At 42.8% G+C, this 14681-nt stretch overlaps 1 protein-coding gene across 1 annotated transcript; it reads left to right on the forward strand.

The window, feature by feature from the left end:
- Positions 1-1642: 1642 nt before the first annotated feature.
- Positions 1643-13806, forward strand: Bst1 (bone marrow stromal cell antigen 1). The gene is made up of 7 exons (XM_013008890.1): positions 1643-1839; positions 3613-3739; positions 5572-5707; positions 6243-6325; positions 7664-7740; positions 8142-8234; positions 13716-13806. Exons 1-7 carry the CDS (start codon positions 1682-1684, stop codon positions 13804-13806), a joined length of 765 nt encoding a protein of 254 aa, XP_012864344.1. The 5' UTR covers positions 1643-1681.
- The last annotated feature ends 875 nt before the right edge of the window (positions 13807-14681 follow it).

The raw sequence follows: 14681 nt of genomic DNA on the forward strand, positions 1-14681 counted from the left end.
GCTTATGTGGTGCTGAGGAATCAAACCCAGGGCCTCAGGCATGCAAGGCAAGCGCTCTACCACTGAGCCACCTTCCCAGCCCCTACTTTTGATATTTATTGAAAATGACATGTGGATCTAGTTGCTGACTTTTTTTTTTACTGAGTTTATATGTCTACATCCTAAAACATGCTTTATTGTCTCACTTTACAGTAAGTCTTTTCATTAGATAGTGTAGGCTCTCCAACTTTGTTGTTTATTTTAGTGCTAGAATAAAAAAATCTAGAATCTTAGATTTTCATATAAAATTTAAAATGTGCCTTTTGATTTATATTATTTAGAAGCTTGGGTTTTTATTGGAATTACTCTGAATCTAAATATCATTTAAGGGAGAATTGATATTTTAACACTAACGAATCTTTGAAGCATGAATGTAGTGACTCTCCATGTAAGTAGATCTGTTCACCAACTCCTTTCCCCTTTCCAGTATTATTTTGAATTTAGTTCTAGACCTAATTTCAATGGTAAATATTTATGTATATATCTCTAGTATTTCTAAATGATGTGCACTGTTACTATATTACAATATGTTATAACTAAAAATTTTTTTTTTGTCGGTCATGGGCCCTGAACTCTGGGCCTGGGTGCTGTCCCTCAGCTCTTCAGCTCAAGGCTAACACTCTACCACTTGAGCCACAGCACCACTTCCAGCTTTTTCTGCTTCTATGGTGCTCAGAAATTGAACCCAGGGCCTCAGGCACACAAGGCAAGCACTTTACTGAGCCACCTTCCCAGCCCCTGTAACTAAAATTTGACCATCCATTCCTATTAAGCTGTCTAGTAAAAGTTCAAATTTGTCTGGTTGTATAAGTTTTTACATAATTAAGAAAAGTATCCAGAACATAAATTCCTAGAAACAGCGTATAGGCATATTGTTTAGAAATATGGAAACAAATTCTAGGCAAAAGATAGTTGAAAGAATTGAAAGTTCCTATCCCTGGAATGTGGACTTTGATGTAAGGAGAGGCTGGACAGAAGAATGTGGAGTTTGATTACAGAAACAAGAGACTCAGATAGTACAGCGCCCCCACCCTCCCTCCTTTATGTCAAGTGCTGTGGGAAGAACAAGGGATTTAGTCCTCCAGGAGGAAATCTGAACCCCAGTTCTCAAAACTATCTTTAGGGTTCCCACATTTATCAGGAAGGGGTTGTAACCTCAGAAGTTAATTAACTCCTTGAGTTTACTCATCTGCAAAACGAGGAGGGAATGTCAGTAAGTATTAGGCATGAATGACTGGTATATAGTACCAACTCAGTAAACAATAGTTTTTGTGGTTATTTCCTGAAAACAAAACTCACTCATTCCTGGGCCTTGGGAAAGACCAGATCTATCTAACATTGCCAGATAGGCCATGTTGTTATAATGGAGCCTTGCTTTGACATCCTCTCAGCTATCCTCAACCTGGCCTGTGCTTTGCCGCCCCCTCCCCTCCCCACCTACCCAGGACTCTGACAAGGGCACTTGTTCTGTCCCTGGAGTTGTCCAACCTCAGTCTTAGAAGTGAAGGAGAGGGGACAGAAGGGGACAGATGGTGTTAGGGCAGGACTTGTACCCACTTCAGCCAGGAAAAGTGTCTCCAGAGAGGAGAGGAAGTGGGAGGAGTCCAGGAGGCACCACGCTGGAGAAACCAAAGTCCCTTCCATGGCTGCCTGGGCCTGGGAGCTGCTGCTCCAGCTGCTGCAGCTGTTCTCCGCTGGGGCCACAGCTGGGCGGTGGAGAGGGGAGGGCACCAGCCCGCATCTGCAGAGCATCTTCCTGGGCCGCTGCGCAGACTACAAGCTGCTAAACTCCGACACCCGGTGAGCCCCGGTGGGGTGGGGGTGGGGGGGACCTGTGTCCTCACATGAGGCAAGTTTTATGGGACAGACAGTCGCTGGAGGGATGCGGGTTTACAGGTGGGGAAGGAGCTGAACAGGTTCAGGTGCATTGCAGGTCTAGGTGTGTGTGTGTGTGTGTGTGTGTGTGTTGTGTCTGTGCGCGTGCGCGCTTTCAGAAGCAATTTTGAATGACAGCCCTTTGCCAGTCCACACCCGCATAGCTGGAGCCCTCACGTTCCACCCACAGTGGAATTGTCCATGTCAGACCTTGTTCTGTGGAACTCAGATCCTCTTCCCACAGGACTTTAAGGTTTTCATCTTTCTTGCCCAGGCCATGTTTCTTACTGATTTTTCTTCTTCTCCTGGATTCCATTCTATCCTATTTTTTTGCTTAGCGTCCTTTCTTGTGCTAATTTTTGTCATGATGCATTTCAAGCACGTGAATCAGAACAGAGAATAACATAGGAGCAACTGAGCTATTACCAGAAGCTGTGGTTTTGAAAGTGGGCAAGGACCTCAGCAGTGAACGCGGGCACTGGTGGGCATACCCTCTGCCTCACTAAGCAAGAAGTTCTGCCCAGCACCTGGTGCTCACTCGTAGGAGCCCAAGTCTTGTCTGTTGGCCTGGTCTCATCTTGTCCCAAGCTCCTGGTGGATCTGGATAATGGGCCCCAATCTGAATTGAATCAAGAAGGTTCCGGGGGCCAACTCAGTGGTAAAACCCCTGCCTAGCATGGGTAAGGCCTTGGGTTCCATCCCCAGCATGGCAAGAGAAGCAAGACAAAATTAAACTCCCTGACAGGGAGAGGGAGAGCAAATGAGAGAATGGGAGAGAAAGAGAGGGAGAGAAAGCGAGAAAGAAAGAGGAATGAGAGAGAAAGGACATAGAGAAACAGAAACTAAAAAGGCGCCTGAATTCCAAAGGCTATATGGTTTCTTAAAGTTGTCGCTTTGCAGCTTGATACCTCTTCTGTTTACCTTGTCAGCCTCAGACAAGGCCATATGACTTAGTTCTGAGAAATCTATGCAGCACTTTCTGACAGCAACTTCCTGTATCCTATCCTTCCTATCCATTCTTGAGTCATCACAGCTTGTTTTCTTGCTTTTGTAGGGATTGAACTCAGAGCCTGGGCACTGTCCCTGAGCTTCTTTTGCTTAAGATATCACTTCCGGCTTTTTCTGAACAGTTTTTTAGGAGAGATGAGTCTCACAGACTTTCCGGAATGGGCTAGCTTCAAACTGTGATCCTCAGGTCTCAGCCTCTTGAGTAGCTAGGATTATAGGTATGAGCCACCTGTATCAGGCAGCCTCAGCTTGTTTTCTACATTGTGTGTGTGTGTGTGTGTGTGTGTGTGTGTGTGTGATCATACTGGAGTTTGAACTGAAAACCTTCCCCTTGTAGGAGGTACTCAACCACTTGAATCATGCTTCAAGTCCTTTTGCTCTACTTATTTTTTTGAGTAGGATTTTGTCTTTATGCCCAGATGGCCTGGACCATCATCTTTCTAGTTATACTTCCCATGTAGCTGGATAACAGGGACATGCCACCCAATTTCCATTTGTTGAGAAGGTGACTTGCTAGTGCTTTGCCCAGGCTGGCCTCAAACTTTGATCCTCCCAGGCTCCACTTCCTGAGTAGCTAGGATTACAGGTGTGAGCCATCGTGTCTGGCCTTTTCTAGTTCTATAGTAATGGAAATATGTCATAACACATCATGATGTTTCTTCTTTTTTTTTTTTGGACATATTTGCACAGGACCAAGAACTGCACGGCTATCTGGGAAGCCTTTCAAGTGGTGCTGGACAAAGATCCCTGCTCTGTGCTTCCCTCAGACTATGACCTTTTTATTAACCTCTCCTGGCACTCCATTCCCCGGGACAAGGTAACTGACTAAGCCATCTCAGATAAATCCTTACTCTTCCTCTGTGGAGGAAAATGATACCAGGCTGGGCATGAGGTCAGCTGCCCTAAGCATCCTGCAGTGTTACTGAGACATCAAGCAGCAAATGCACCATGTGCATGTTGACCTGTCTGGTGGCAAGGCAGCTTTGTTTCCAATATTCCCTTGGATCTGCTGCCCAGATGTGACCTAAGTCAGCAGGTCTCTGTAGGAATCACTACAGGGAGCTCAGGACATTGCCCGACCTTTGACACCGGGCCTCCAAATCTGACCAGTGTAATCTCTATTCCACTTGGTCTTATAGCCTGCATTTTGAGCAATTCACATGCCTTAAATGTTAGTGCCCTCTCAGAACAACAAGCTCTCTTTTGAATGGATCTCAATATTATGTTTATTTACTCTCAGTTTCTTTAAGAAAGCTATGTCTATATTTTATCTACATCCTAAGATGGAGTGAAAAGAAAATAAATGACTCAGAGGTTGAAGGGCCATAATTTGAGGCCAGGCTGAACAACATTAACAAGAGACTCTATTTGAATGGCAGAGGGGGGACAACCAAAGCCAAAAGACTGGGAGCCCGGCTCAAGTGGTGCAGTGGCTACCTCGGAAGTGTACAACTCTGTGCTCAATCTCCAGTGAAGAATACAAAGAAAAGTTAAAAAAAATTAAATGCTTGCTGAGTACAGTACCTTAAATTTAAAGCCAGATAGCATCTTTATATCTCTGATATAATTCTTCTTAAACTGATTTTCCATGGTGTATTATAGTGAAAATCAAAGACATAATAGATGGAAAACAAGATTTCATGGTATATGTTGCATTCTATGTTGTCATTTAAAAATATAAGTTGCTGTCTTCCTGTTGAAAAAAAAAAACAAACCAGGAAGCGTAAGTTCTGTTCTCTCTAGATTTGGTGGATTAGGCGCTGAACTCAGCACTGACCAGGCAGCTTTCTGTGCATCAGGCATTGTGCTAAAGGTTAAGAATACAATAGTGAGCCAGGCACTTGTGCCTCATGCTTATAATCCTAGCTACTCAGGAGACTGAGATCTTAGGATCGTGGTTCAAAGCCAGCCAGGACAAGAAAGTCTATAAGATTCTTACCTTCAATTAACCATCAAAAAGCCAGAAATGGACCTGTGACTCAAAGTGGTAGAGTACAAGCCTTGAGTACAAAAGCTCAGGGACAGTGCTCAGGCCCTGAGTTCAAGCCTTAGGACTGACAAATAAATAAAAAGTAAATAAAATAATGTAACATTGAAAAACAACTCCTGGACACCTACCAGTCTAGATAGTGACTGGACTATAGAGGTTCTGGCTAGACAATAACATGGAATATTATCATATCTATTATTACATTAACTGTCACTTACACTAGAAATTATAAGGTATACCCTAAGGGTAATCTCATTTTCAGGCACTTTCCACTCTAAGAAGTCTGTTTGTCATTTCCTATCCACTCAATCACAGAAAGCATTCAGTCTCAATTTTCAGGTATGGAAGATGTGTCTCCATCACAATCCCACAATCATCATACAACAGAGCCAGAATTCCAGCCCAGATGCCCCGATTTTTTTTTAATACAAAGATCTTACTCCTTTACATGCATTTTATGCTACATGGAAAACCTTGTGTTAACATAGACATAAGATCCTTAGACGGAAAAGAGGGAAGAGGGTAGCAACTTTGAACAAAAGTCAAAAGGAAAGTGCAGTCAGTCTGCAGCTGAGCGACGAGTTGCCTGTCTCATACGGACACTATGACTGAGGAATCTGCTCTTATTTTATATATAATTTTTGTTTCTTTTTCCTTAGTCCCTGTTTTGGGAAAATAACCACCTCCTTGTCATGAGCTATTCAGAGAATGCCCGTCGCTTTATGCCCCTATGCGATGTGCTGTATGGCAGAGTTGGGGACTTCTTGAGCTGGTGTCGACAGGAAAATTCCTCTGGTAAGACCCTTATACACATCATGAGAAAAATATGAGCTTCACTTTCCTGTGCAGTTACCATCTGAGATGTATCCTTTCATATGCCTTTATGTCATTTGCTCTATCCAAATCCTCAGCAGTACTGCAACAGTAGAAGGGATAGTAACAATGAAGGCAGTACATACCTTTTCCCAGACACTTGTTTATGTACTTTATATGTACTGATGTCTTTATGAACTACAATATCCAAGTGGGATCCTCCCATTATCCTTATTTTGACTAATAAGGAAACTGAGGCACAGAAAAATGAAAGAAGTCGCTTTGAAGTGTGTAAGTAGTTAGCTTCAGAGTCTCAGTGTGTAACTACAGAGCCTGAGTTCCCAATCCAGCTCAACTCTGCCTTTTAACCCTCATTTTACAGATGAGGAAATTGAGGCCTGGGGACGCTGAATGACTTGTGTACATTGTACAGAATGTAGGATAACTATGGAGTTTAAATCAATGCTTCCTTGTCAGAGTCTTTAAAAGGAAATATGCGAATCTGTTTTTCTCTTAGAACCTGATTACCAATCCTGCCCCACATCAGAAGACTGTGAAAACAATCCTGTGGATTCATTTTGGAAAAGAGCATCCATACAGGTAATCCTAGGCTTAATGACTTGGGTGCCTGTGAAACCCATGAACTTAGAGGTTCAGAAATGGAAACCCAAGAAGTCATTACTTATATCTGTGAACCTCACTTTCTGCTTTTACAATATCCTGATTTGTTTTCCCTGGTCTGTAATGTTATCAGGATTTAAGGAGAGAAAATACTTTCTGTACTGCCTAGTACAGAAAAAGCACTTAACAAATGTTAGCTATTGCTAAGGAATTGCACAATTGCTATTACTTCTATTTTACTAGGGTTGTATTTAGTCTTTCAAGTCAATCTGACCCTTTTGTTGCCTTGAAAAGTGGGGGAACTCTTCATTTCATGGAAGGCCACGGGATACTGGAGAATTAAATGTGGGTGTTAGACATGTCCACACACTAATAACCAGAGGAGAGGAGGTGAGAGAAGATGCAAATAAGCTAGAGACACAGAAATTGTGTCCTTAATGTAGATCTGCTCCCTAGAGAATATTGTTACTGGAGTAGATAAGCTGGCAGTAGCTATGAAATGCCAGAGCTATAGTCTGTTTAAGGCTACAGCTTATGTTCTCTTTTTCCAGGGTTAGAATGAAGAGGGGTTGCAGGGTGCTGGTGGCTCATGCTTATAATCCTAACTACTCAGGAAGCTGAGATTTGAGGATGGAGGTTTGAACCTAGCCTGGGCAAGAAGCCATTAGACTTGTATCTCCAATTATCCACCAACAAACCAGAAGTGGAGCTAAGGCTCAAGTTGTAGTCTTGTTGTCTGCAACTGAGGCCTGCACTTCCTGCCCCTTGAAGTTAGTTACAACAACTTACAGGAACCAATGACATATAATGGAAATGACGCATGTGGCCTGTGTGGCAAGGCCTTTAAAAACTGGCCATGACTTGTTGTCTTCCTTTTATTCTTTCCTGACAATCAGCAACTTTGCAAATGTGGAAATTTCTTCAGCTTGGGGCAAAGTAAGAACACACAACCAGCAAAAGCCAGGGGCCTGTGGTAAACGTTAGCATGAGCATTACATTGGTCTTCCTTGTTTGAAGCTACTGTGATTTTAAGGCTGTGTGTCTTGGCAGCTTAACCTAGTTTATTCCCTCGGATAGGATGTTGTATGCTTTGTATCATCTTCATAATGTTAGGTGTCAGACATGGAATTACTCTGCCTGAGTTTTCAACATTTGGAAGCAATTTGCTTCTCCAAATATAATCATCTTGTCTCCCTATTACCTATGTGAAATGCTAGACTTGCCCACATTGAGCATTGTTGATATAAAACCAAAACTCATTTCCTAGCAGAAAAACGACACATCTCCCTTTACTCAAAATACTTTTTCTTCTTGCAGTATTCCAGGGATAGCTCTGGGGTGATATACGTCATGCTGAACGGTTCTGAGCCATTGGGAGCCTATCCTACCAAAGGGTGAGAACTCCAGCACCTGTTACAGAATGTTTACTCAGTTGCTTTGAAGGAGGCTAAAGAGAACTGTGCTAATCCTCAATCTAATGTGTGCTTTTGTAAATACACATGAAGAAAATTAAACGATCTGGGGGTTAAAGCTATGTCTACATAATGAAACCATTTATAGTAGATTGAATGCATGAACAAGTAACCTGAAAATAAAAGTATAGGAGCTAACAACTAAAATGGAAAAATACCCCATTACTTTAGGATTTAAAGAAATATCTTCTTAGGCTGGAGATTCTCTGACTATTAAAAGAAAAAATATATGTGTGTGGTTATATATATAAAATATATACACGGTATGTATGTATGTATGTATATATATATATATATATATATATTTCTTCCCTGTCTCTCAGATTTTTTGCAGATTATGAAATTCCATACTTCCAGAAACATAAAATCACCCGATTTGAAGTCTGGGTCATGCATGAAATTGGAGGACCATATGTGTAAGTTATGGTGCTATGGATGAGGGTAACTGTGCAAACATGCTTTTTTTATATCATATGATTGGTTTTGTGGAAATTCCAGCCTTCTCTGATGCTACCATGATTGTAGTGGCTACATTTTCTGGGAATACCAGTAGCTAGTCCTAAGCCCGGGGAGAAAAGCTTTTTTATTTGGCAAATTCTCAGCTAGAGAACACAGGGTTCCTTTCTAAGTGACAGGACAGCTTTGGATAGCTGTGGACATTGGTGAGAGCCAGTCTCCTTTTCTCATTTTGTGAAAACCAGGGTTTTCATGATCAACCCAGAGACTCTCTGACAAAGACTTTATTCTCAGGGCACCATCAGCCTCCACAGGGAGGTCTCAGATTCGTGGTCAAGGACTCTTGGAAGATGCACGTTTTCTAGGAGATCACTAGAGTTCAGTGTTTTCTCACCAGTGAAGGGTACTTCTGGCACAAACTCAAGATACAAAAGCTAATCTACTTGGTTCATAGCCTATTGAAAACCAAGCAACCATGGTGGAACTTTGGCTGCATGCTGGGCCTTGTTCTTAGGAACATGGTGCTACATGGAGAAGAGTTTTGCCAAAGCAAGTTGAGGATGTTCCATTGAACATGTGGATTCTAGAAGCTGTTTCTACTCTCCAGACTCTCCATATACTGGGCGTTATTATTGCCTGTTTCTTGGGCAACAGATTGCAGTCAATTTGCAAGTTATTTATTACATGAGTTGTGTCATATGTCTCTTGAGCAGTTGCAGAAAATTGGCAAACCACTAATTACATAAGTTATACCAACATCTCTGTTTCTCCTCCCAGAACACAAATCCCCCTTATTGTTACATTTTTATGAGCAGTTCTTTATATAGAAGTTATCTTTGCTTGTTGTTTCAATTTTTTGGTTATAGAAAGTTGTCCTTTGAAGCTACCAGGATTAAAAATCTACAATTCATCAGTGTCTCTGCTCAACATTTCTGATAAAGTAGAGGTTCCAAAGGGTACCTCACTGTCACATTTGAACCATAAGTTAGAGTTGTTTGCAGGTCATGAGCTAAGAAAGTAGTGTCTTGGACTGTTCAGGTTTTAGAGGGAATACTTGGGGACTATAGTTAATAATGTTTTAATATAGTTAGTTCATAATATTTTATAGTTAATATTTTTTGTGCCAGTGAACTGGGAACTGGGTGCTGTCACTAAGCTTTTGTGCTCAATGTTAGTGCTCTACCACTGGAGTCACTGCGCCACTTCTGGATTTTTTTTTTCAATATAAAAGCCTCACATTCTAGATGCTGGTGGCTCATGCCTATAATCCTACTTACTCAGCAGGCTAAGATATGAGGAGTACAGTTCAATGCTAGCCCAGGCAGGAAAGTCCATGAGACTCTTATTTCCAGCTAACCGCCCCAAACAAAAGCCAGTAGTGGAGCTATAGCTCAAGTAGTAGAGTGCTAGCCTTGAGCAGAAAAAGCCCAAGGATAGCACCCAGGCCCTGAGTTCATGACTCAGAACCAGAGTGTACACACACACACACACACACACACACACACACACACACACACACACACACACACACATATCTCATGGGGTTTCCTCATGGGGTTTTCATGCCTGGGCTGGTTTTGAACTGCAGTACTCAAATCTCAGCCTCCTGAGTAGGTAGGGTTACGGTGTGAGCCACTGGCGCCCAACTTGTATTACAAATTATTGTTAAATGAGTATATTGTGGCTGCTCTTGTCATAAAATGAGACTCTGTGAGTCACTAGGTCTCTTAATCTCTTTCAATTTAGTAACTAGTTTACCGAATTTACAAAATTAAACTGCCTCTTCAGCAGAAAGCAGAAGATAGCATAGTTAATATTGGTTATGTTTAGCATGACTTTGGCAGTCTTTACTAAACAAACTGTAAAACAATGTCCTCTGGGCTCTTTTCTGTGTCTAGGAGCATCTGTGTCAAAACTGTAAAATAAATAAATAAATCCTAAGCACTAAGCTTTCCCAGAGAAGGGCATCGTCTCAGGTCTAAAAAAAATGTTCTCCGTACTGTGTCCTCCTCATTCCTGTAATGCCGGTTGCTCATTTTCTCCTTCCACATTGCGTCTCTATCACTTTGGTGAGGAGGCTGTTTATCTTTCCACTCCATATAACCTGGGGCAGGACTCTGCCTTTTAGCCATGAATGACAGTGCTATGTCTACCATGGTACAAATCCTCTTTACCTAAGTCTGTCTATGGAAGGCAAGATTCAATATGGCTGAGAGTGGGAAAAAGACCACCCCTCCATCCTGCACCTGGAAGTGCACATGAAGAGATTTAAAAACCTTGGTGCGTGAAAACCTTTTTTTTTTTCTTTTTCTTTTTTTGGTACCAGCCATGGGGTTTGAACACAGGGCTTGGGTGCTATCCCTGAGCTTTTGTGCTCAAGGCTACTCTACCATGTAAGCCACCTCAGGCTGTACTTCCTACTTTTGCCAGCTAATTGGAGATCACAGTCTCATAGATTTTCCTGCTCTAACTGGTTTCAAACCACGATCCCCAGATCTCAGCCACCTGAGTAGCTAGGATTTACAGGGGTGAGCCACTGCTGCCCCAGCCCCAGAAAAACTACTTTTAGGAATTTATGACAAGGATACAAGTAACTAAGAATGCATATGAAAATGAAGTTTCAACAGATGTTCTTGTAGTATCAATGGCTTTGAAACATATGAATCAACCTTCAAAGGAGGGAATTGTTGGTATGAGTTATGTATGGCCTGTTTACATAAGAAAGGTACATATTCAGGACAGGCATACACATACAGGGGTTTTAGACAGATATGGGTTACAACAAAAAGCCACAAATACATTTGGAATGATTTACAGGAATAGATACATTCTAAAACTCTAGAACAGGATAGAGAAGTCCCCTTGAATCTGAAGGCTGCTACCTTTGGCGGGAGCTTGCAATTGTAAGCAGTAGCCAGCCCCCCTACATGGACTGTTTTTTTTCCCTCTACATACACACCTGTGTTATACATAGCACTTTTAGGCAGATTTCCAGTGACAGTGATGAAATATCTAAGACAAACATCTTAAGGAGAAAAGGCTGCTTTAGGCTCTCTGTTTTAGAGCTTTCACTCTACATCTTTGACCACTTTGGCTCTGACCACGAGGCGAGGCAGAACCGTAAATGACAGGCATGTGGGTGTGGCTTCTTATCTCATGGCTGGCATACAGCAGAGACAGGTCTTAGGAAAGACATAGCACTGTAAGGACATGTCTCCAATCCCTAGGGGCTACTGCCTCAGCTAGGCCCCAACTCCTCAAGTTTCCAGTACTTCCCCAAATAGTACTGAGCTGGGAAACAAACTTTCAATATAGGAGTCTTTGTTTGTTTGATTGTTTGTTTGTTTGAGAGGGGGCACATTATATCAAGACAGAGGCTCCAGTGAGATTGCAAAACCTTCTTTTCCTGTGGCCCTGCGATTTGCTGCCCACATGGCCTCTGTCTTGGCCTGGCTCCGCTCATGGCCTGTGGCTTTCCTTGGCCGACCTTCTACATTCTTGGCATTCCAATTTCCTTTAATGGTTAGTGTAGCCTAGGCTTCTCTTTCATAACATTGTGTGGTTTCTTGAGGGCTTTCCACGGGGACTCCAATATTGCAACACATTGCTTGGAAGCCCCCATGACTCCGTAAGTTGTATTTTGTGTGTCTGTAAAAACAGCATCTTGTGTATGATGCCTACAATGCTAATGTTGGCCATCACTTTTACTATAAATCTTAGCAACTTTAGGTATGATTTCCCACCTCCTCTCTCTGTGCCATTGCTAGGACTTAAAATCAAGCCCATATACCCTTGCTTGGCTTTTCACTCAAGGCTAGTGTTCTATCATTTGAGCTACACCTCCACTTAAATGGGGTTTGTTTTTGTTCTTCTATTTTCCTTTCCTAAGGAAGTACTTCACAGCTTCTCTCTGGCATATCTAAACCTCCAACATTACTAGATTTGTGCTTTGGAGCCATGATTAAATAAAATGAGGGTTACTTGAAAACAAGCGCTGGTTGAAAAATGGCTATTCAATAGCTCATGGACAGATAAGTGTACACAGAGACAGTGGACAAGCAGGTGGTCCATATACTGTGTGACATAGAAAGGGCCACTAACAGTACTTATGCCCCCCCCCAGACTCCATTATAATGACATCGGTCTTCATGCTGCTCGGAATACTGTATAATTTAAAATATATGGGGCTTTATTTCTGGAATTTTCCACTTTGTGTTTTTGGGCTGAGGTCAACCATGGTATCATGGTTGACCGATACCATAGTGAGCACAGATGTGTGCAACTGTCTGTGAAAAGGTTAGCAGCAGGCATCTCTAGGGATGTGAGATATGGGGTTATTTTTTTCCTTTAGTTTATTCACATTTTCTAACATTTAAAAATGTATAATTTTATTGTTGTTTTTACAGTGGTGTACAGAGGATTGCCGCGTAGGAGTCTGGTTCTTTTTGGACAATGCCACGCCTTCCTTCCCTTTGCCCTGGTTTCCCCCTCCCATCCCTGTCCACAAGTTACACAGCTTGTTTTCCACATAGGGGTATGCTGAATACCATGACTGTATATATTCATACTTCCTCCCTCCCTTTATGTGCCCCCACCCACCTCCCAAAAGCAAGAATACCAGCAGCAGCAACAAAAAGCCATGTTACAGCCAGGCACTAGCGGCTCACGCCTGTAATCCTAGCTACTGAGGAGGCTGAGATATGAGGGTTGCAGTTTGAAGCCAATCCTGGCAGAAGTCTATGAGATTCTTTTTTTGGGGGGGGGAGTCCAGTCATGGGGCCTGAACTTTGGGCCTGGGCGCTGTCCCTCAGCTCTTCAGCTCAAGGCTAGCTCTCTACCACTTGAGCCACAACACCACTTCTGGCTTTTTTCTTTTTTTGCTTATGTGGTGCTGAGGAATCAAACCCAGGGCCTCATGCATGCAAGGCAAGTGCTCTACCACTGAGCCACCTTCCCAGCCCTCTATGAAACTCTTATCTCCAACAAACTACTCAGAAAAGGTCTAAAGCAGCGCTGTGGCTCAAGTGGTAGAGTGCTAGCCTTGTGCCAAAGACAGCACCCAGGCCTTTTTGTTATTAAAGCCTAAAGTGAATACACCTGGAGCTGAGCAAACATCACAGTTTGCATGCTGCTGTGTGATGCTAGGGGGTTGTAACTGTACATTGTGAGCATCGAGCATCCCTGGCTCTCCCAGCTCCAGACTCAGGGTTGTGTCTCAGCAATCCTTCACTGCATTGTGCAACACCTTTTGGACCAGGGACTCTGTCAGGTTCCCTTTGAGAGAAGAATATCCAGGAGTACACAGTTAAGAGAAATTTTAGTTAACTTTGAACAACATCTTCCTCCTTTAATTTCTCACCACCTCCTCTTCCTTCTCCTCCTCCACATTTGTTCCTTTTGTTGATTTTTTAAAAAATATGTTTGTTTGTTTTATGTTTTAGGGAATCCTGTGGAGAGGGCAGTGTGAAAATCCTGGAAGACAGACTGAAGGCCATGGGGTTCAAGTACAGCTGTATTAACGATTACCTGTAGGTGGCGCTACATATGACCAGTGCAGAATAAAAGGCCCAATGGTGACTTTACAGGGGCTTGGAAGGGTTTTGTTGGTATCAGCTCTAAAGGCCATGGGGTTGTGTTTTCTGAATTGTCCCTGGATATAGGGACATCCAGAAGATTGTCTCAGGGTGTAGCCTGGGTCCCTCCTTTCAGAGGCCATTATAATGCCAGTGAAAGGATGCTCTCTGAATTTTATAATTTGCCCACACCCACTTTCCTCTTCTCATTGCTCTGTATACAACCAGAGGCTAGGGGCTGTGGCTTCTGCATTTGTATTCTGTAGGAATCTTGCCCGTGAAAGATAAGGAGGTGGGCAGGTGAGATTTTTACAGCTAGGTGAACCTTGAGCCAGTGCGAATGGCTGCCATGTATTGCGTGCATGGAAACCCAGCACTTTTATACTTACACCTGGGCATCATTCCAGGACAGTTCTGCTTCTGGCACACTGAAGTAAGCTCGACTCTGACCCTGATGGAGTTGTAAGCCTGACCCTGGACTCAGACTTCCTGCCCCTGCTCCTCTCTGCCAGTTCAGGGGCTGGAGTGTGACATTGCATGGACTCAGTGACTTTCTTGGACACTTAGAGATGTGTCAGCGTGGCAATGACCAGTCTTCTTGCCAACGCCCAATACCATTCTGTGCCCTCTGCCTTCTGTAAAGCTGCATGCACTACGTAACTCTACCAGCCAAGCCCAGTCTCCTGAAACTGGCATGTCTTCTCACCTTCCCAAAAGAAGTCACTCCTATAATAGCAGTGTTGTTATCTGTGTTATTTTATCCATGTATTATTGCTAAACCTGCAAGAAGCTCAAAGGCCAGGTTATTTATCACCACATTTTAAACCAAATCAA

Source organism: Dipodomys ordii, unplaced genomic scaffold, assembly GCF_000151885.1.
Source record: "Dipodomys ordii isolate 6190 unplaced genomic scaffold, Dord_2.0 Scaffold8, whole genome shotgun sequence".
NCBI lineage: Eukaryota > Metazoa > Chordata > Mammalia > Rodentia > Heteromyidae > Dipodomys > Dipodomys ordii.